General features: G+C 37.5%; 1 protein-coding gene across 1 annotated transcript in view; it reads right to left on the reverse strand.

The window, feature by feature from the left end:
• The window catches only part of BUB1B (BUB1 mitotic checkpoint serine/threonine kinase B), a 58,422-nt gene that overhangs the window by 14,365 nt on the left and 19,555 nt on the right, over positions 1-24,502 (reverse strand). Inside the window, exons 6-15 of the mRNA XM_030842957.2 lie at positions 22,228-22,397; positions 20,584-20,798; positions 20,320-20,411; positions 18,551-18,780; positions 12,040-12,152; positions 11,392-11,507; positions 10,770-10,819; positions 9,583-9,643; positions 9,343-9,448; positions 5,993-6,267 (exon numbers count right to left, since the gene is read on the reverse strand). Coding sequence (XP_030698817.2) covers positions 5,993-6,267; positions 9,343-9,448; positions 9,583-9,643; positions 10,770-10,819; positions 11,392-11,507; positions 12,040-12,152; positions 18,551-18,780; positions 20,320-20,411; positions 20,584-20,798; positions 22,228-22,397 — 1,428 coding nt within the window. The remainder of the gene's footprint in view (positions 1-5,992; positions 6,268-9,342; positions 9,449-9,582; positions 9,644-10,769; positions 10,820-11,391; positions 11,508-12,039; positions 12,153-18,550; positions 18,781-20,319; positions 20,412-20,583; positions 20,799-22,227; positions 22,398-24,502) is intronic.

Consider the following 24,502-nt stretch of genomic DNA (forward strand, 5'->3'; position numbering starts at 1 on the left):
CTTGCGGGATCTTGGTTCCCAGGCTGGAGGTCGGGTCTGAGCTCCTGTGATGGGAGCTCCGAGTCCAAACCACTGGACTAACAGAGAACCTCAGACTCCAGGGAATATCAATCGGAGTGAGGCCTCCTGGAGGTCCTCATCTCAGCACCAACACCTGGATATATCCAACTGCCTGCAAACTCCAGTGCTGGACGCCTCAGGCCAAACGACCAGTAAGACAGGAATACAACACCACCCATCAAAAAAAAAAAAAGAAAAAGAAAAAGGACAAAAAAACTTGTTACAGACGAAGGAGCAAGGTAAAAACCTACAAGACCAAATTAATGAAGACGAAATAGGCAACCTACTGGAAAACGAATTCAGAATAATGATAGTAAAGATGATCCAAAACCTCGGCAACAGCATGGAGAAAATACAAGAAACATTTAACAAGGATCTAGAAGAACTAAAGAGCAAACAGTGATGAACAACACAATTACTGAAATTAAAAATACTCTAGAAGGAATCAATAACAGAATAACTGAGACAGAAGAATGGGTAAGTGAGCTGGAAGATAAAATGGTGGAAATAACTGCCAGGGAGCAGAATAAAGAAAAAAGAATGGAGCTTCCCTGGTGGCGCAGTGGTTGAGAGTCCGCCTGCCGATGCAGGGGATGCGGGTTCATGCCCTGGTCCGGGAAGATCCCACATGCCGCGGAGTGGCTGGGCCCGTGAGCCATGGCCGCTGAGCCTGCGCGTCTGGAGCCTGTGCTCCGCAACGGGAGAGGCCATAACAGTGAGAGGCCCTCGTACCAAAAAAAAAAAAAAAAAGAATGAAAGAATTGAGGACATTCTCAGAGACTCTGGGACAACATTAAACACACCAACATTCGAATTATAGGGGTCCCAGAAGAAGAAGAGGAAAAGATAGGCTCTGAGAAAATATTTGAAGAGATTATAGTTGAAAACTTCCCTATCATGGGAAAGGAAATAGTCAATCAAGTCCAGGAAGCACAGAGAGTACCATACAGGATAAACCCAAAGAGAAACACGCCGAGACATATATTAATCAAACTATCAAAAATTAAATAAAAAGAAAAAATACTGAAAGCAGCAAGGGAAAAGCAACAAATAACATATAAAGGAATCCCCATAGGTTAACAGCTGATTTTTCAGCAGAAACTCTGCAAGCCAGAAGCGAGTGGCAGGATATATTTAAAGTGATAAAAGGGAAAAACCTACAACCAAGGTTACTCTACCCAGCAAGGACCTCATTCAGATTTGACAGAGAATTTAAAACATTTACAAACAAGCAAAAGTTAAGAGAATTCAGCACCACCAAACCAGCTTTACAACAAATGCTAAAGGAACTTCTTTAGGCAGGAAATGCAAGAGAAGGAAAAGACCTACAATAACAAACCCAACAATTAAGAAAATGGTAATAGGAAGATACATATCGATAATTACCTTAAATGTAAATGGTTTAAATGCTCCAACCAAAAGACACAGACTGGCTGAATGGATACAAAAACAAGACCCGTACATATGCTGCCTACAAGAGACCCACTTCAGACCTAGGGACTCATACAGACTGAAAGTGAGGGGATGGAAAAAGATATTCCATGCAAATGGAAATCAGAAGAAAGCTGGAGTAGCAATTTTCATATCAGACAAAATAGACTTTAAAATAAAGACTATTACAAGAGACAAAGAAGGACACTACATAATGATCAAGGGATCAATCTAAGAAGAAGCTATAACAATTGTAAATATTTATGCACCCAACATAGGAGCACCTCAATACAGAAGGCAAATGCTAACAGCCATAAAAGGGGAAATCGACAGTAACACAACAGTAGGGGACGTTAACACCCCACTTTCACCCATGGACAGATCATCCAAAATGAAAATAAATAAGGAAACACAAGCTTTAAATGACACATTAAACAAGATGGACTTAATTGATATTTATAGGACATTTCATCCAAAAACAACAGAATACACTTTCTTCTCAAGTGCTCATGGAACATTCTCCAGGATAGGCTATATCCTGGGTCACAAATCAAGCCTTGGTAAATTTAAGAAAACTGAAATCATTATCAGGTATCTTTTCCGACCACAACGCTATGAGACTAGATATCAATTACAGGAAAAAAACTGTAAAAAATACAAACACATGGAGGCTAAACAATATGCTACTAAATAACCAAGAGATCACTGAAGAAATCAAAGAGGAAATCAAAAAATACCTAGAAACACAAGACAATGAAAACAAGATGACCCAAAACCTATGGGATGCAGCAAAAGCAGTTCTAAGAGGGAAGTTTATAGCAATACAATCCTACCTCAAGAAACAAGAAAAATCTCAAATAAACAACCTAACCTTACACCTAAAGCAATTAGAGAAAGAAGAGCCAAAAGACCCCAAAGTTAGCAGAAGGAAAGAAATCATAAAGGCCAGATCAGAAATAAACAAAAAAGAAATGAAAGAAACAATAGGAAAGATTAATAAAACTAAAAGCTGGTTCTTTGAGAAGATAAACAAAATCGATAAACCATTAGCCAGACTCATCAAGAAAAAAAGGGAGAAGACTCAAATCAATAGAATTAGAAATGAAAAAGAAGTAACAACTGACACTGCAGAAATACAAAGGATCATGAGAGATTACTACAAGCAACTATATGCCAATAAAATGGACAACCTGGAAGAAATGGACAAATTCTTAGAAAAGCACAACCTCCTGAGACTGAACCAGGAAGAAATAGGAAATATAAACAGACCAATCACAAGCACTGAAATTGAAACTGTGATTTAAAATCTTCCAACAAACAAAAGCCCAGGACCAGATGGCTTCACAGGCGAATTCTATCAAACATTTAGAGAAGAGCTAACACCTATCCTTCTCAAACTCTTCCAAAATATAGCAGAGGGAGGAACACTCCCAAACTCATTCTATGAGGCCACCAGCACCCTGATACCAAAATCAGACAAAGATGTCACAAAAAATGAAAATTACAGGCCAATATCTCTGATGAACATAGATGCAACATCCTCAACAAAATACTAGCAAACAGAATCCAATAGCACATTAGAAGGATCATACACCATGATCAAGTGGGGTTTATCCCAGGAATGCAAGGATTCTTCAATATATGCAAATCAATCAATGTGATACACCATATTAACAAATTGAAGGAGAAAAACCATATGATAATCTCAACAGATGCAGAAAAAGCTTTTGACAAAATTCCACACCCACTTATGATAAAAACTCTCCAGAAAGTAGGCACAGAGGGAACCTACCTCTACACAAAAGGCCATATATGACAAACCCACAGCCAACATCGTCCTCAATGATGAAAAACTGAAACCATTTCCACTAAGATCAGGAACAAGACAAGGCTGCCCACTCTCACCACTATTATTCAACATAGTTTTGGAAGTTTTAGCCACAGCAATCAGAGAAGACCAAGAAATAACAGGAATCCAAATGGGAAAAGAAGTAAAATTGTCACTGTTTGCAGATGACATGATACTATACATAGAGAATCCTAAAGATGCTACCAGAAAACGACTAGAGCTAATCAATGAATTTGGTAGAGTAGCATGATACAAAATTAATGCACCGAAATCTCTTGCATTCCTATACACTAATGATGAAGACTCTGAAAGAGAAATTAAGGAAACACTCCTATTTACTACTGCAACAAAAAGAATAAAATACCTAGGAATAAACCTACCTAAGGAGACAAAGACCTGTATGCAGAAAACTATAAGACACTGATGAAAGAAATTAAAGATGATACAAACAGATGGAGAGATATACTATGTTCTTGGATTGGAAGAATCAACTTTGTGAAAATGACTATACTACCCAAAGCAATCTACAGATTCAATGTAATCCCTATCAAACTACCAATGGCATTTTTCACAGAACTAGAACAAAAAATTTCACAATTTGTACAGAAACACAAAAGACCCCAAATAGCCAAAACAATCTTGCAAAAGAAAAACAGAGCTGGAGGAATCAGGCTCCCTGACTTCAGACTATACTACAAAGCTACAGTAATCAAGACAGTATGGTACTGGCACAAAAACAGAAATATAGATCAATGGAACAGGACAAAAAGCCCAGAGATAAACCCACACACATATGGTCACCTTATCTTTGCTTTGGGTAGTATAGTCATTTTCACAAAGTTGATTCTTCCAATCCAAGAACATAGGAGGCAGGAATGTAGAATGGAGAAAAGACAGCCTCTTTAATAAGTGGTGCTGGGAAAACTGGACAGCTACATGTAAAAGAATGAAATTAGAACACTCCCTAACACCATACAGAAAAATAAACTCAAAATGGATTAAAGACCTAAATGTAAGGCCAGATACTATAAAACTCACAGAGGAAAACATAGGCAGAACACTCTATGACATAAATCACAGAAAGATCCTTTTTGACCCACCTCCTAGAGAAATGGAAATAAAAACAAAAATAAACAAATGGGACCTAATGAAACTTAAAAGCTTTTGTACAGCAAAGGAAACCATAAACAAGATGAAAAGACAACCCTCAGAATGGGAGAAAATAATTGTAAATGAAACACCTGACAAAAGATTAATCTCCAAAATATACGAGCAGCTCATGTAGCTCAATATCAAAAACACAAACAACCCAATCCAAAGATGGGCAGAAGACCTAAATAGACATTTCTCCAAAGAAGATATACAGATTGCCAAAAAACACATGAAAGAATGCTCAACATCACTAATCATTAGAGAAATGCAAATCAAAACTACAGTGAGGTATCACCTCACACCAGTCAGAATGGCTATCATCAAAATACCTACAAACAATAAATGCTGGACAGGGTGTGGAGAAAAGGGAACCCTCTTGCACTGTTGGTGTCAATGTAAATTGATACAGCCACTATGGAGAACAGTATGGAGCTTCCTTTAAAAGCTAAAACTAGAATTCCTATATGACCCAGCAATCCCACTACTGGGCATATACCCTGAGAAAACCATAATTCAAAAAGAGTCATGTACCACAATGTTCAATGAAGCACTATTTACAATAGCCAGGACATGGAAGCAACCTAAGTGTCCACTGACAGATGAATGGATAAAGAAGATGTGGCACATATATACAATGGAATATTACTCAGCCATAAAAAGAAATGAAACTGAGTTATTTGTAGTGAGGTGGATGGACCTAGAGTCTGTCATACAAAGTGATACAAGTCAGAAAGAGAAAAATAGATGCTGTACGCTAACATATATATATGGAATCTAAAAGAAAAAAAAAGGTTCTGATGAACCTAGGGGCAGGACACGAACAAAGTCACAGATGTGGAGAGTGGACTTGGGGACATGGAGAAGGGGAAGGGTGGGCTGGGACGAGGTGGGAGAGTAGCACTGACACGAATACACTACCAAATGTAAAATAGATAGCTAGTGGGAAGCAGCTTCATGGCACAGGGAGATCAGCTCAGTGCTTTGCGACCACCTGGAGTGGTGGGATGGGGAGGGTGGGAGGGAGACGCAGGAGGGAGGGGATATGGGGATATATGTGTGCATGTAGCTGAGTCACTTTGTTGTACAGCAGAAACTAACACAACACTGTAAAGCAATTATACTCCAATAAAGATGTTAAAGAAAACCAAAAACATGTCTCTAATTGCCTATTTGAAATTAGCATCAACCTACTCTACCATTATTTTAACCTTAATATTAAAGGAAAAATAAATGCCTCGTCTCTACCAATCAGGTACACTTTGCTGAGTTTTCTCAAAGATACCATATCCGGCAAAATTTACTTTTAACCCTTAGAATCAAATCAGATACTAAATCCCATTAACACTTTATCTGGAGGAGCCCAGCTGTCAGGTAAAGCACTTAGCACAGTACCCAGCAGGTCGTAAAAGCTTCATAATTGATTGCTATAACTGACAAGCACACACAGAATAAGAAAGCCCTCAAACAACCTGATTTGTACAACCTATAATCACCAGTCACCTCAGCTTCTTGATGCTGAGAGTTGGATTGTAGATAGTGCCACAAGCAGTTTGCTGGTCCTCAGAAGTCTTCACATCTAGGTCCTCTTCCTGCAACAGTCTCTCAGGATCAGAAGGGAGATCCTTCAAGGATATTATCTCATGAAAAGGAGTGGATGCAAAACGAGCTGCTCTAGCGAAGTCACAAGTGTCTTCTGGGTTAGGACAAATAGTTACATTCCTGAAACCTGTGATAATAGCATCCTCACTCAAGGGCTCAATTCCTGTAAATTCATCCTGAAAAACCACAAAAAACTTAGCTCAAACATTTCAGTGAGCATATGAATGGCCTATCTTTTTTAGTGAAAGAGATACATATTAGATAAGTGATTTTTAACACAGGGTGCAAAAGCATCATATCAGAATCTCTAGAGAAAGACAAATTTAAAAAGCACATCATTACATTTGAGGAAAAAGGTTTTGTATTATGAAAACAGCAAATTATATATCATCAAAAAATACACTGTGAGGATTCTCCATACAAAGGAAAAATACTGGACAATGTTTTTTTCCCAACCAATTTCACCTAGGAACTAGAGGACTAATGCTATTTTTCTTCTGGCTTTGGCCTAGAATATGTTCCAATAATCTGCAATCCTCCTAGCTTTTAAGTCTTTTTCTTTGACAAATGTTTAATTTCTATTTTATTTCTTAAAGGTAATTCATGATCATGGTAGAAAATATGGGAAAAAAAGTATAAAATAATGGAAAACATTTAAAATACGCCTTTGTCGCCATAAAAAAAATACACCTTTGTCTTTAAAAGTAATACAGGTATATAGTTTTAAAAAGTCAACTAGTTTAAAAGGATATATAGTGAAAAAGTCTCCTTTCCACACTTGATTCCCCCTGACGTCTCCACTCCAGTTACTACTCCCCAGAGGCAACTGCTATGACCATATACATCTGGTAGGATACATGCACAAGCATATTCTATGCATTTAAAAAAGAGGTTTTAAAACAAGTGAAATTATAGTATCTATGCTAGTCTATATTATTCCTTCTCATTATATTTTTTAGTATATTTTCTGTGCTATTAAAAATTCTTTAGAAACATGATGGTAACATTGTGGGTTTATCAGAAGTTGACCTAATGTTTTAGGTTATCCCCTGTTTTTCACTGTCATAAAACTATTTTAAATATTCTTGTAGATTTAAATCTTTAAGAATATGTTAACTTTCTTAGGAATAATTCATAAAAGTAGAACTATCAGGTCAAAAAGGTAATTGAACACTAAGTGTCTTTATACATACCGCCCTCAGAGGGATTGTACCATTTTATACATTTACCTGAAGTACACAAAAGTGCCTATTTCATTTAACCCTTATAGATACTAGATATTAATTTTCTAAATCATTACCAATATGATATATACTCTGAATTTCTGACTCAACATTATTTAGTAGAGGTGAGACACATCTAGAAGAAACAATAAGTGAAACTAAAAATTGTAAGATTAGAGTAAAAATAGATGTCTGCAGTCTAAGAATACATTTTATGAAATTCTACTTATGGCCCTATTAGTTTAGACACTTTAAATTTTTTTTTTGGTAGGGGAAAGAATCCTGGTAGGTACCTATTAACAAAATTCAAGTAAGAGGTTTAAGACAAAAAAACTAGATTGAGACTTACCCCTTTAATAATTTAGTCCATCCTTGAACAGCTGAACCTAGAACCACTACCTCCAAATCTAGCCTATCCATCTATTCTCTGGTGGTATTCTCCAGAACACAGTATGTAAAACTTACTCTTCTACATCATTATCTTTTCATAGCAGTCAGTGGACTACCTATATTAGAATTACCTGGGAAACTATTTAAAACAAATAAAAATACATGCTTGGGTTTTATCCCTGGAAATTCCAATTCAGTATAGTTGGAATGGGGCCTGACCACCTTTAGTCATAAATGGCTCCCGAGGTTCCTCTGGGTTGCTGGAAATTTTCTGTATCTTGACATGGGTGAAGACCGCACAGATATTCACATATATAAAAATTAATATTTGTGCAGTTTATGAATATAAAATATACCTCAATAAATAAGTAAACAAAAACATGTTTGAGTCATTCCCTAGGATGTGGAGAATATACTGTTTTAAATCAGTGTTTTAAATCACTGTAGCTACTGATCATGTCTCCCCTTAAAAGTCTTCAGATTAAACATACTCAGTTCCCTTCAATCTCAAGACAAGTTTCCAGATGCTGGTTTAAGACTTCAATGAAATGTCACTGATAAAGTTTATTTACTTTGTCTTGAATATCTACACAGGGTCTTTTTTTATCCTAAGTATTATCATGTCACTAGTCCACAGTGATTAAAATAAAACATTACTACAAAAAAAAAAGGTTCGTTCACATAACTCTTTCATTGCCAATGTTTCATAAACATTTTATAAGATCCTTGGCTTTCAAGGCAGTGATTTTTCCCCCACTTTAAAAAACTGAGATATAATTAACATACCCAAAACTTCACCCTTTAAAAGTGTGCATTTCAGTGGTTTTTAGTATATTCATAGGGCTTTGCAACCATCACCATCTAACTCCAGAACATCTTCATCACCTCAAAAAGAAACACCATATCCATTTGTAGTCACTTTCCAACCCACTCTCTCCCTAATCCCCTGGAAATCCCTAATCTACTTTCTGTCTTTATGGATTTGCCTATTCTGGACATTTCACATAAATGGAATCATACAATATGTGTTCTTTTGTGTGTGGCTTCATTTTAGCAGTGTTTTCAAGGTTCATTCATGTTGTAAGATATATCAGTACTTCATTCCTTCTTATGGCTGAATAATATTCCATTGTATGGATACACAACGTTTTGTTTATCCATGCATCAGTTGACGAACACTGGGCTGTTTCCAGTTTTTGGCTATTATGAAAAATGCTGCTATGAACATTCATGTAAAGCTTTTTGTGTGAAGATATGTTTTAAATTCTTTTGGATATATACCTAGGAGGGAATTGCTGGATCATATGGTAACTCTATGTTCAACATTTTGAAGAACTGCCAAACTGTTTTCCAAAGAGGATGCATCATTTCACATTCTCACCAGCAAAGTATGAGGGTTCTAGTTACTTCCCATCCTCACCAACACTTGTTGTCTTTTTGATTATAGCCATCCTAGAGCATGTGTGCAACATTTCACTGTGGTTTTGATTTTCATTCTCTGATAACAGATGGTTTTGAGCGTCTTTTCATGTGCTTATTTCAAGCCAATAATTTTCATTTTAACCCTAAACTTTTGTGAGAATTGAATGAAACTATCCACTAGTCCATTTATATAAACTTAGGGATATTGCTCCTTACACAAACATCTGGAGATACATCCTCATTTGAGGTGATGCTTTCTGAAGTTTTGAGAACTGCAAGGGGCCTTCGTTGGGCTAAAACCCGTGGGGGATCTGCAGAAGGACTGGAAAAAGACATATTTCATTCAGCAATTTTTCTCTTAACATAGATAACAGTAACCCCCTGTTTCATCCTCATTTATAATAATAGAAAACTTTTAATTGTCGAAACAAAACAAAACCAAAAAACCCCTCAAACCTGATAGTCTTTTTTTCTGAAAGAAGAAATTCATCAAAAATGGAGAAAGGTACACTGGAACCTATAGAAAGAGAGACTAAATTTACACTCTTAAGAGTAAATGCCCTACTCTTCAAGACAACTAGGTCAATTAACATTTTTGCTGTTTGAAAGCATAAAGACAATTTTGTTTATCTTTTATAATAAATAATTTCAAATATATAAAAGTAGACGTCATTTAATAACAATTACCTAACATGGATGATCTTGTGTCATCTTTATTTCCCACTACTACTCCCCCAAACCTAACCCAATTCTGGATTATTTTGAAGCAAATACAAAACACCGTATCATTGCATATGTAAATATTTTAGTACATATTTCTTAAAGAGATAGTCTCTTTTTAAAAAGCATAATCTCAAAACATGATCATACCTATAGAATTAACAATTTCTGTATTCAAATATCCAGTCAGAGGTTTCACATTTTACCAAAACTTTCTAGAAAGTTTGAATTAGGAATGCAAAGTAGATTCATACACTGTGACTAGTTGAAATGCCTCTTAAATTGCTTTTATTTTATAGGGTTTTTGTTTTTGCTATTAATTTTTTATTTTAGAAACTGGGTTGTTTGCCCCATAATGCTGGATTTTTGGCCAATTATATTGTTTCACATGTTCTTCTATGCTTTGCATTTCCTATAAATTAATGGTTAGAATTAGAGGTTTAATCAGATTCTACTGAATTTTTTTAACTACTTATAGATGGATATTCATGTTTCTACCACTTTTAACATGTTTCTGAAAAGACAACAAATTTGAATATAAAATAGCTTTAGTTTTAAGCTTTCCCCCTCATTCTTCCAAAAAACCACTTTCCACTCTTGGCTGCTGGGTACTACTGATATGCTTAGCTAGAGTACACTAACTAAAGTGGAAGATTATTTTGTAGTTAGTATAAATTTAAATTACATTTAAACCAAATATTTTAAAGCAATGAGTTATTTTATAAAAATATTCTTTCAAATGTCTAACATATCTTGAATCATATGCTTATAACTGAATTCCATGATTCAAATATAACAGTACCTTAGTCCCTCTCTCTGCTTTCTTTCAAATCCTTTTACCACAATCAAGAAAAGTATTTACACTTATTACATAATGCCTTTGTATCAGTAAGTTCTTCATGAGATTGTCAAATAAAACTCACTTTTAGAATGAGGCTGTTCTTGCCAAATGTTTTCTGCAAGTGAAGTTTCCCTGTGAAGAAATTTGTTTTAAAACATGTGCTTAGTACCCACAGAAAGAATTATTTAATCCTTAAAAGTCCAAGAGGTCTTTTTATTAAATATAATCTTCTTCACTCTAAGATAAAGAAAATATTCTAGTACCATTAAACCAAATTCTTTAAGATAGAACCTTCAGTCATTAAAATTGTCATAGAATTATATTTGATAACAGATGTTAAGTTACATTAACAGTATAAGCAGATTACAAAATGGTAAGCTTTCATTTTTATAAAACAAAACCAAAACAACAAATAAGAATATACCAATGTTAATACTAGTCATCTCTTGGTAGTAGAAATGGGTGGTATTATCATTTAAAAAATTAGTTGGTTGTTTTTATAAGAAACATGTATTTTTTTTAATGGAAAAAAGCCAGCACCCAGACCTCCCTCATCAGCATCAAAGCTTATGTTGTGACAAAGACTTGGAAAAATCATGTCTCAATACTATAAAAGTTAAGGAGACTTCAAGTCACTGGAGAGTCAAAGGTCAGTTCTAGATGCCCTCCTATAAGTACCATCCCTCCCACCAATGCGGTCCTACCTGGCACAAGAGTTTACTGGGCAAACAGAATTGCATAGAGCCATTCCTGGTATTTCCTGAGACTCTGAAACAATTCGCAGTTCAGCTGTCTCCTTTGTAGACATCTTCTCTTCTTGCTATTTGCATTAAATAAACAAAATCAATGTGTCCCTACTATATAGAAAATGCTACCTATTCTCAAGTTTTAGTGCCAAAATTAACTTTACTATACTCTTCCCCTAGACATATATTAACCATATAAAATGTCTGTACCACAAAAGTTCTTCCCAATAATTTATGTTCCCAGTATAAACTGGTACTGTTGTACTCAACTGAGTAGTGGCACGGAAATACACACTAAATTTCTTTAGCTAATCTCATTTTAATGGAACATAACTAGAATAAAAATCTAAAGTAAGAAGTAACAGAATAGTGATTTAGAGTATAACTAAGAAGTCAATAGTCAATAAATTGCATCACTTATATGCCACAAATTCCATTTGAAGTCACCTGTTAAAATTACTTTCCTGCTCAACTTTACTGATACTAATAGCAAAGAAACTATCAGAAACTGAGTGGGTCTGACAGGACTTTTTACTTTCTATATTTTTATATTGTTTAAATTTGTTTCAATAAGCATTAGTTGTATGTATTGAAAAAGAGAATGACCTGATCACTTGCTCTTTCTTGCTGAGTAGTTTGGATTTCTTTTAGCTTCTTCTCCATCTCTTCAATTTGCTTCTGCATTTCTGCTCTCTTCTCTGCACTGGTCAGTAGCTCAGCTAGAAACAGTGAAGTTGGCTGAGACATTACTCCTCATAGCAATTTATCCTGTCAAAAACTGTCTTTGGGGCTCATGTCCTCAATGTATGTTAATATTACAGATGAGAATGATACAAATGGAGCAAAGCCCTCAACTTGAGGTCTAGGTCTCTATTATTATTATTATTATTTTTTTGCAGTACACGGGCCTCTCACTGTTGTGGCCTCTCCCGTTGTGGAGCACAGGCTCTGGATGCGCAGGCTCAGCGGCCATGGCTCACGGGCCCAGCCGCTCCGCGGCATGTGGGATCTTCCTGCACCAGGGCACGAACCCGTGTTCCCTGCATCGGCAGGCGGACTCTCAACCACTGCGCCACCAGGGAAGCCCCAAGGTCTCTATTATTTATTCAGTCAATAAAAAATAGAATATCTATTATGTGCCAAGCACAACTTTAAGAATTTACGTTTTAGTGGTACATAATACAAAGTCCTTGGTCATGTGATGCTAACGTTCAATTTGGGACAAACACAGAAATTAACAAGAAAAATCAGTTTTAAAAATAAAACTAAATAGGTGATGTGAGAATGTGTCACTGGGTAGGGGGATGGAGGTCAGGGGCTACTTAAGACCAGAGATCAGGGAAGATCATCTAAGAAAGTTACATTAGAAAGCTGTAACCTGGATGACAAGGGGCCAGTCATATAAAGATCTGGGGAAAGATTTTAGGCCAAAGGACTAGCTGGCACAAAGGCCCTAATGCAGGAACAAGATTATTGTGTTCAAGGATCCAAAAGAAGGCCAACATGGTTGTAGCACAGATAGAGGGAGCAAAGTAAAAGATGAGGTTGGAGAGGTAGGCAACGGCCAAATCACGTAGGGGTAAAGACACTGTACTGCATTCTAAGACAATGAAAAAACACTGGAGAATTTTAAATAAAGGAGTGACATGATCTGACTTCTTTTTTTTTGTGTGTGGTACGCGGGCCTCTCACTGTTGTGGCCTCTCCTGTTGCGGAGCACAGGCTCCGGATGCGCAGGCTCAACGGCCATGGCTCACGGGCCCAGCCGCTCCGCGGCATGTGGGATCTTCCCGGACCGGGGCACGAACCCGTGTCCCCTGCATCGGCAGGCGGACTCTCAACCACTGTGCCACCAGGGAAGCCCATGATCTCACTTTTTAAAAAAGATAATTTGCTGTGAATAAAATGGACTGTGTTAAGGCCAGAATGAGGGCAGAAAGTCTAATCGCAGTAGTCCAGCTAAAAGACTGTGGTTTCGATAGCGGTAATAATGGGAATGGTGATAAATAAAAGATTTATGAAATTTCTTGGTGGTAAAGTTGATAGGCTTATTCATTAGATGTGGGGGAATGGTAAAGAAAGAGGGATCAGAGATGACTTCTGGACTTTTTTTGGCTTGAACTAACTGCGTGCATGGGGATGCCTTTTATTGAGATAGGGAAGCCTGTGGTACATTTGCATATTGGGGTGTGGTTTGTGACAGAAATCACTAACTTTGTTTTTCTTTAAAGTATTTATTTGGCTGCACCAGGTCTTAGTTGCAGCATGCAGGATCTTCCTTGCGGCATGCGGGATCTTTTAGTTGAGGTATGTAGGATATTTAGTTGCGGCATGCAAACTCTTAGTTGCAGCACGTGGGATCTAGTTCCCTGACCAGAGATCGGACCAGGGCCCGCTGCATTGGGAGTGCAAAGTGTTAGTCACTGGACCACCAGGGAAGTCCCAGTAACTATTTTTGGTTAGGTTGACTTTAAAATGTCTATTAGGATAGCCAATAGATGCAGGCAACTAAATGTGAGTCTGCGGTTCAGGTGAAATGTCAGGGATGGGGATATGAATTTGAGAGTCCATGGCTTGAAAACAGTATTTAATCTATTACCTAAAGATAGCTGTTGAAAGAAAAGATAATTGGGATACTTCAGAACTCTCCCCTGGGCCTCAAGAAGAGGTCCTGAATGAGAAGAACAGGAGTAAAGGAAACTGAATGGGAATACACATCAAGGAAGAAGCCAAGAGAAGCATTTCATATAGTATTTCATCAACTGTGCCAAATGAAGCCAAGAGGTCAATAAAGATCAGCACTGAGAAAGAGCCATAAGATTTGGCAAAAAGGAGGTTTCTGGTCACCGTGATCACTGGAATAGAAGGGATGCTTGAGGAAATAATAGGCAGCAAAAGATGATTACAATTCCCCCCAAATTTTGCTGTGAAAGAGAGTATAAAAACGGGGTAGTAGCTAGAGAAGAATATGAGGATAATGGAGATTTTTTCTTTTCCTTTTTTTTTAAAGAATGGGGACATTAGAGTATATATGTATAAATTAGTGAGAATGGTTTAGTAAAAAGGGAAAATACTGGAAGGGGAAGAAAAAAGGGCCACTCCTTTGATAAGAACAGAGAAACATTAATTTTTTTAAAAATTTATTTATTTATTTATTTACTGGCCATGTTGGGCCTTCATTGCTGCCCACAGGCTTTCTTTAGTTGTGAGTGGGGCTACTCTTCGTTGGGGTGCACAGACTTCTCATTGCGGTGGCTTCTCTTGTTGCGAAGCATGGGCTCTAGGGGCGCAGGCTCAGTAGTTGTGGCACACGGGCTCAGCTGCTCCGTGGCATGTGGGATCTTCCCAGACCGGGGCTCGAACCCGTGTCCCCTGCATTGGCAGGCAGATTCTTAACCACTGCACCACCAGGGAAGCCCCAGGGAAACGTTAATTTTAACAGAAAGAATGAGTGTATAGGTACAGACTGCAGATATGGTAGATTTGGTGGAAGAAAATGGTGTTACCATTACATTCCTTCTATTTTCTCAATGAAATTAGAAACGAGATTATAGGTGAGGAGGGACAGGGATGCAGATTTGAAAATATGAAAGAAAATTAAATTAGTTGTTTAGCAGAAAGAAGAAATTCACCTACCAGGAAATTAGAATGATTGTTAGGCACTGGTAAATGCTCATTTGAGATTTGTGGTCAAGAATTTAAAATGACTGGACAGCTACATGTAAAAGAATGAAATTAGAACACTCCCTAACACTATACACAAAAATAAACTCAAAATGGATTAAAGACCTAAATGTAAGACTGGACCGTATAAAACTCTTAGAGGAAAACATAGGAAGAACACTCTTTGACATAAATCACAGCAAGATCCTTTTTGACCCACTTCCTAGAGAAATGGAAATAAAAACAAAAATAAACAAATGGGACCTAAGGAAACTTAAAAGCTTTTGCACAGCAAAAGAAATCATAAGCAAGACGAAAAGACAACCCTCAGAATGGGAAAAAATATTTGCAAACGAAGCAATTGACAAATGATTAATGTCCAAAATATATAAACAGCTCATGCAGCTCAATATCAAAAAAACAAACAACCCAATCAAAAAATGGGTGGAAGACCTACATAGACATTTCTCCAAAGAAGACATACAGATGGCCAAGAGGCACATGAAAAGATGCTCAACATCACTAATTATTAGAGAAATGCAGATCAAAACTACAATGAAGTATCACTTCACACCGGTTAGAATGGGCATCATCAGAAAATCTACAAACAATAAATGCTGGAGAGGGTGTGGAGAAAAGGGAACCCTCCTGCACTGTTGGTGGGAATGTAAACTGATACAGCCACTATGGGGAACAGTATGGAGGTTCCTTAAAAAACTAAAAATAGAACTACCATATGACCCAGCAATCCCACTACTGGGCATATACCCAGAGAAAACCGTAATTCAAAAAGACACACGCACCCCAATGTTCATTGCAGCACTATTTACAATAGTCAGGTGATGGAAGCAACCTAAATGTCCATCAACAGATGAATGGATAAAGAAGATGTGGTACAGGCTTCCCTGGTGGCATAGTGGTTAAGAATCCGCCTGCCAATGCAGGGGACACAGGTTCAAGTCCTGGTCCAGGAAGATCGCACATGCCGCAGAGCAGCTAAGCCCATGTGCCACAGCTACTGAACCTGTGCTCTAGAGCCTGCGAGCCACAACTATTGAAGCCCGTGTGCCTAGAGCCTGTGCTCCGCAACGAGAGAAGCCCGCGCACCACAACGAGAAGCCCGGGCACCACAACAAAGAGTAGCCCCTGCTCGCTGCAACTAGAGAAAGCCCGCGCACAGCAACGAAGACCCAATGCAGCCAAAAATAAATAAATTTATATATTAAAAAAAAAGATGTGGTATATATATACAATGGAATATTACTCAGCCATAAAAAGGAACAAAATTGGGTCATTTGTAGAGATATGGATGGAACTAGAGACTGTCATACAGAGTGAAGTAAGTCAGAAAGAGGAAAACAAATATGGTATATATTTGCATATATGTGGAATATATGTGCATATATTTCCACATATATGTGGAATCTGGGAAAATGGTACAGATGAACTGGTTTGCAAGGCAGAAACAGAGACACAGATGCAGGGAACAAACGTATGGCTACCAAGGGCGGAAAGTGTGGGGTGGGATGAACTGGGAGATTGGGATTGACATATATACACTAATATGTATAAAATAGATAACTAACAAGAACCTGCTGTATAGCACAGGGAACTCCACTTCGCTGTACAGTAGAAACCAATACAACATTGTAAAACAACTATACCCCCCCCACAAAAAAAAGAATTTAAAATGAGACCGATGCACACAGTTGCATTTTTCTCCAGCTACATTTAAACTATCAATACTTGGATGCAGGTACAGAGTGTGAGCAGAGAGCTGGATTTAAGCAGGGTTGAGGTTCTGCCAGGTGAATACAGTATAGTGGATCATGTAGGGAGTAGAAAGTAAGATATGAGCCAGGTGCTTAGTCAGTTAATGAGTGACAGGGAGTGACTAAAAAGTCTGAGGTGAGAACACTAAGGAGGTTGAAGAGGCAGAAAAAAAAAAATTGGAAGACATGAATCCGAAAGAAGCTTTTTGAAGGAGGATGGGGAATATGGTTTGGAAGTAGCAATGGTAAGAAAGGATAACAGCCTTGTCTTTAGGCCCAACCTGTGGCTTCCTCATTTCTCATATCCCTACCTGAGAGTGAAAGTCTGCAACAATCTTTGAAGCTAATTTTCAGTATAAGAAGAAACCTCTTTCTTATAGGCATAAGGATTTATAAGAGTACAAACTAGATTCAGAGACAAGTTTAGGAAATGAGTATTAAAATATCCTCAAAGGTCAATACTTTTTTTAACTACTCAAATCCCAACTAACCCTAGCTCAGGTCCTTCTTTGGCTAGTTGAGAATAAAATGTACTATTTTACCGGTATATACTTGGCATAGCTAGAGCCTTCCCTTTAGGAAGCAGTAGTTTTAATCTAAGTACCTAGTTCCTTTCCCAGCTCATATTTGGCTACTTTGCTAGCCTACTTCTTTGTTGTGGTGGTTCCCACTTTGAAAAGCTTTACACAACCAGCTCCTTGCTTTTTAACCATTCCCTGTCTCCTACCTAGACACGTAGATTCCATTTTTCAATGTATTATTTGAGCCCAGAGCACTTCTGTCAACCTTGGAAGGCACCAGTTGATGTAACAAATAGGGCAATTCCAAACGTACAGTCTGCTTTACAGACGTTTGCTTCTAACTTGTCACCTGGAACTCTGAAATATATTTTTCTCAAACAAATTACAAGTGATGGTTAAGTTTCCCAGCTAGCCTTATGAATGCCACGTCTCCTTAAGTGAGCTGAGCTGCAATAGTAGGTTACTCTGGATGCCTGTGTTTAAAAAAAAAAAAAAATTTCTTCTTTCTTGGTATAGATCCTAGTCAAAATGTCTAAATGAATGAAATTTATTTCTGGACTCTCCCTTACCTCCCTTTCTGTACTCTCGCGCATCTTCTAATGCCTTAAGCTCCAAATGCTATACTTCCCTACTTTCAGCCTATTCTGCACACCTCTTGCCCCCAAGTACTTCTAGGCTTCAGAATCAGAACCACTTCCCACTTCCCCCAAATTCCCAGTTTTTCAATTTATAGTGAAGCTTCCCTTAACTTAGAAAGAACATAATGTCTTTACTAATCAGTACACATCACTATCATCTAAATGAGTGAGTATGTTAACCTAAATAAGCCCTGGGAGAAATTTCGGCTGAAGTATCAAAAGTAAAGTGAAATATTTAGGAAATGTTAGGAAAAGCACTCTGTCTGCCGATTGCAGGGAAATTATGAATTGGTCATGCAGTTCCTTTACTTTTGAACACAAACTTAGTTGCTTAATATTTTTCCTCAGGGGTTTCATGGAAAGCAACAATGGAAATTCAGCCTAAATGGAGAAACATAGAAACCACAGAAGCATCACATAAAGGTACTCACAATGGGGTAATTTTCCTCAGATTTAACATATCAACTCAATCTTCCTACAACTAAGTTATTTTTACAAACTTGAACTAGATCAATACACATACCTTCTCTTCGCTCTTTTAATTTCTTCCGGAAAACCTCAGCCCGGATCTCCTCAAAGGAGAACTCCCCCACTCCTGCATAAATCTTCTCCTTACAATACATCATTTTCTCTTTCTTCTCCTCAGACTCTTGCTGAAGGCTCTGAACTCTTTGCAGGAGATCTCCTTCTTCCTTTCCAGGCTTTCTTGTGCTTAGAATGTGGTTTATACTGGGTTCAATTTTACATGGTGTCCTAAAAGAAGCAAGATAATTATTATTCACCATACAGATCAAATGAGTTATTTCTTACGTTTTGACAGAACACAGGGACAATGTCAGTAGTGAGGCTATATGTGAGCGATTCCAAAAAAACAAAAACAAAAAAGACTGAGAAAACAGGCTAAAAATAATTTACATGGTCCATCAACAATTATGTTCTGAGTACTACTATGATGAAGAAAGAAATTAGGTGTAAGTTAGGTTCATCATATAGCTTTTATTAGTTATAGGTAAAAATAAATCTGAATACCATATCTTTTTTTTAAAGGAGGTAATATTTTTATTAAAAAAATTGTTTTTATTGACGTATAGTTGATTTGTGTTCGTTTCAGATGTACAGCAAAGTGATTCACTTATACATATATATATATATATATATATACTTATAGATATATTCTTTTTCAGATTCTTTTCCCTTATAGGTTATTACAAAATATTGAGTATAGTTCCCTGTGCTATACAGTAGGTCCTTGTTGGTTATCTATTTTACATATAGTAGTGTGTATATGTTAATCCCAACCTCCTAACTTATCTCTCCCCTCATCTTTCCCCTTTGGTAACCATAAGTTTATTTTCTATGTCTGTGGAAATATCTAAATCAAAGCCAGTGTATGAAATGAAGTTAACTTATGCAATACAGCCCATTTTCCATTGTTTAGCACCCCAAAGAATTAGAGTTAGGAATATAGCATTTAGGGAACTGATGATGTGAAATTCAATGTTCTCAGCTGAGGGGGAAGAATGAGAGTGGTAATATAGGTTTGAAGAATGAAGCATAAAGTACCTCAATCGGGATAGGGCAGATGTTCTCAATCTGGACAATGGATCAGAATCACTTATGTATCTTTTATTTTCTTATGTACCTTTTTACAACTAAAGATACCTGGTCTTCACCTCAGATACACTGGATCAGAACCTTGAATGGCCCAAGCATCTACATGCTTAAAAGCCTTCCTCAACTGATAAAAGACTCTATGAAAATCCCACACAAACATCATACCTAGCATATACGAAGGGTTATAGCTTAGTTATGAGGAAACTCTTGCCATGGGGTGCAAAATACGACCTAATATTAGAACTCCACAATGTTACATATTAGACTGAATCTCAGACTGCCTGTTTATTTAGTCATCATCTATCATATTTTTTCTTTTAAACAGAAATGCCAAGGGTTAGGAAGAAAAAGACATCCAGAAAGAAAAAGCAGGTTACGAGGAAAAACTGCCATAATTTCTCATTACTGTCAATAACAAAGGTAGAACACCTCATTTAAATCACAGTGACTGTCTTTGACTACAGCAATGTAAATATAAACCTATTGAGTTTATTCCTTAATAATACCAACAAATAGTCTTTTAGCCCTAACATACTCAAAAAAATATAGATGTAAAGGAAATAAAACTTTGGTTTACCTTCATCCCCACAAAGAAGAAAATGCCTTTGGGAACTAGGATAGGTGCCCCTGCCCACTCTTCATAATTCCCACCTCAAAATATCTGGAAACCAAACTCACATAACTGGCTGTTGTGCAGTCTCTTCCACATATGGAGTAAAACTGGGAAGCACAGAGGGTACAGCTGTCATAGAAGCTGCATTGCCACGAGGCTGGCGATGAAGAAGAAAACTAAAATTACCATGGTTTTACATTCTGACACAACATATGCCGACCATGCCTAATTATTCAAGAGGAATTAAGAGAGATGCTAAAAATACTCATCTACTCTAACTCTGAAGTCTTTGTTATGTCAGCAAATAAACTGGATCTAAGAGTCCTTACCCTGTATTCCAAAGGCCTGCCTGTGTTCCAAGGGCCAGCTTGCAGCTCATTCTCTTTGGCCCTGGACACAGGAGGTGCTATCCATGGCTGCCCTGTAGGCCTAGATGACTCCGCTCTAGAAGGTTCATCAGCATTTTCATCAAAAACAGTAATTCTAGAATTACTTTGCATCTGTTGAAGAACTGGATTTTGGAGTCCTCTGTTGTGCCTTGGAGCTAAGAGAAAAATATTAAAACTCCATGTAAAATCTTTAATTATCAATTTAGATGCCCAAGAAGGTATACCTAATTCTTTCCCAAATCAAGGAGATTACTTCTACTACCACACAATCATAGATTTTTTTAAATAATAATTTTAAAAACCTTAATGGATCAAATTAGTAATTTTTAAGTCCATTCTGTATGTTACTTATACCCTACCTCTTTTCCCTCACCTGTAATCTTCTATGCATAGATATCCAAGAAACAAATTCTACATCTTCCTTCAGTCATCATTCTAACATTGCCTAATTTTACCAGACTAACCTAATCTTAATCTTCATTTTTCAGTTTAAAACTTTCCCTCAATGGAAATCAGCTGAAATGTACTGAATCTAGAAAAAACAAATTAGCCCACTTATTAGTGGTATTCTCTTTAGTGGGGCTGCTTATTAGAATCAAGCTTCATCATGATCTGGATGAAATATTCTTTAAGACTATATTCCTTATACCCTAATTCTCAGATCTCCAAGGAACATTCTGAGTATTAATTTTTATTTATTTTTGGCAGCGTTGGGTCTTTGTTGCTGCACACGGACTTCTCATTGCAGTGGCTTCTCTTATTGGGGAGCACGGGCTCCAGGGCGCACAGGCTTCAATGGTTGTGGCGCACAGGCTCTAGAGCGCAGGCTCAGTAGTTGTGGTGCATGGGCTTAGCTACTCTGCGGCATGTGGGATCTTCCCAGACCAGGGCTCAAACCCATGTCCCCTGCATTGGCAGGCAGATTCTTAACCACTGTGCCACCAGGGAAGTCCCCATTCTGAGTATTAAAAGTTGATATCAGGAAAGGGATAAGAGATCTTTTAAAAATCTGGTCTACATGTCTAACTGCTATAAATTTGGTTAATAATTATTTATCTTTGTACCTTCCACTCAATTTTGCTGTAAACCTAAATTTCCCTAAAAAATAGTGAATTTTTAAAAAAGCTATTACTGATCATCTTTAGGTATACAAAGACAGCCCAATTTCTGACCCCTCAAAAGCTGAAGACCAAGTTAAAACATTCTTTGAGGATTTGGTACATGTAAGCTTTACTTTGATAATACTTGCTATATTATTGCATATATTCTTTCAACTAACAACTAAAACTGAGAAACTCTAGATGCTCCCTGTATATTAGGTTAGGTTTTTTTCTCTCTCTCTCTTTTTCTTTTGCATTATAAGGGCCTCAGAATGGGTTTTTCTTAATTAAGAGACAAAATGCTGACATGTTTTAGTGTTACTGCACACTGTGATCTCAGTTCTCCTTAGACTTTTCTTTTTTGCCACCTAGTACTCAGAACAGAAGGACAATGTCCACATATATATTTATACATGTTCTCCTTACATAATTTGCCTACCACCTGAGACGAAGAGCTTCCCATAACAACACTTAACAAACTTACCCTTGAGAGCACCTCCTACACGGCTGATTGGAGCTCTTGCTGTCTTCTTCCCTTTGCTTTTTAGTTCAGCCAATGTGCTTCGTTGTGGTTCAGAAGATCCAAAAACTTCCTCCTCCTCTTCTTTCTCAAGTGCCAACAGAGTTTGCCGAGACACTCGAGCTTGGAATTGTCTGAAGTAAGAGAATGGACAATTAACATTTGGTGGGATGAACACTACTCACCAGATTCAAATTTCTTAATTTGTTAAATAAACAAGGGCGAAAAGTGGGATAAGGGAAGAAATATATACAAATAGCCAAAAGAAAGTGTTTAATCTCTCAGGAATAAAGAAAGCCACCTTGAAATCAGAAAAGGTTTTGGCTAGAATGATTTAGCTCCCCCTCTGTATGTCCAAACTTGACCAATTAAAAATACTCTGAAGAGCACGAGTAAGTTGATCTCAGGATCAGATCAGGATGTCTAAGATTAAGATCATAGAATTTATTAAGATGAGACTTTCCCACCAACTTTTTAAACTCACGAAATAGTTGAAAGAGTAAATGAGCACCGATATACCCTTTACCTAGATTCACTAATTGTTAACATCTTGCCACGTCTATTTTTATCGCTGCATGTCTTTCTCTCTCTACATAGAATCCCCACCCTACCCCCTACCCCACCATTTTTCCTGAATCAGATGAAATGAAGTTGCATCCAACAGGACATTTTACTTTAGTAAAGCTGGCAGAAGTTTGAAGTCTAAACTTCCTGTGCTGCTGCCCAAGTTTCAAGCATTATCAAAAGGGTGAAAAAACTGAATAAACTGCGAACGCTGGCCAAGATGGAACAAGCTCATGATAGCTTCTCTCTCTCTCACTGATTAGAATTAAAAACGTTAGACAAAATACAAAAAAGCAACTGAGATCTCTGAAATGTAAACAAAAGCAAGTGGACTGTGGAGAGGAGTCAAACTTGAAGAAACAACCCACACAGGGCTGCTTCCTGGTTTCTTTTTTTTTTCCCCTTCATCTCTTTTCCTCACTTTGAATTGTTACACTGGTGGTGTGGGAAGCTAAAACTCCTAGAGAAACCTCATCTTTCTGGCCAGAGGACTGGGAAAACAGGACTCTGAGGGCCAATGAGTATGGGAGAAACATTGGAGAGGATGAGCTGAAGAAAGGGATCTCCTAATTCTATACATAAATTGGCACAAGCTCTGGACTCACCCCTGAGCTATGCATACACAGGGCAGACCCAAAGCAGCAGAGAAAAGGCTTTGAGAATTGAACTATAGTATAAACCACTGCCCAAGTCCTAGACTAACCCCAGAGCAACAGACACATGGGATAGACCCAAAGGTCTTTGGAAAATTGAACTGACACTGGAACCAATACCCACATAAGATGAAAAAGAAATTATGATATCTGAAGGTTAGTTACCTAGTAAGACAAAAACATCAACATTCTCCAGAGAACATCAACCAACAGGACCTAGAGTCGAATAATTCAGGATAAATGTCCAGGATATCATCCAAAATTAAGTCACACACGAAGAACTGGGAAAATGTGACCGATTCTCAAAGGAAAAAAAAAATCAACAGATACAAACATCAAATGACCCAGGTGTTAGAGTTTTCAGACAGAGATTTTAAAGCAGCTATTATAATGATGCTCCATAAGATAAAGGTAAAAACATTTGAAATGAGTGGAAAGATAGTTCTCAGCAGACACACAGAAAGTATGAAAAAGAATCAAATGGAAATTTTAGACCTGAAAAACACAGTATCCGAAATAAAAAATTTACTGTATATACTCATTATCAGAATGGAGAAGACTGAGAAAAGAGTAAATGAACCTGAAAACAAATAAATAAAAATTGGCCACCCTAAAGAACAGAAAGAATAAAGGTTAAATTTTTTTTTTAATGAACAGAGCTTCAGGGACCTGTGGGACAATATCAGAAAGTCTAACATATGCATAACTGAAGTCCCAGAAGAAAAGGTATAGACACGTTTTGCTTTTGTTTTTTTTTGTGGTACGCGGGCCTCTCACTGTTGTGACCTCTCCCATTGCGGAGCACAGGCTATGGACACGCAGGCTCAGCGGCCATGGCTCACGGGCCCAGCCGCTCCGCGGCATGTGGGATCCTCCCGGACCAGGGCACAAACCTGTGTCCCCTGCATCGGCAGGCGGACTCTCAACCACTGCGCCACCAGGGAAGCCCTAGACACATATTTTTAAAATAATGGCTGAAAACTTTTCAAATTTTGTGAAAGGCATGCATTTACAAATTCAAA

This window comes from Globicephala melas, chromosome 2, assembly GCF_963455315.2.
Source record: "Globicephala melas chromosome 2, mGloMel1.2, whole genome shotgun sequence".
Taxonomy (NCBI): domain Eukaryota; kingdom Metazoa; phylum Chordata; class Mammalia; order Artiodactyla; family Delphinidae; genus Globicephala; species Globicephala melas.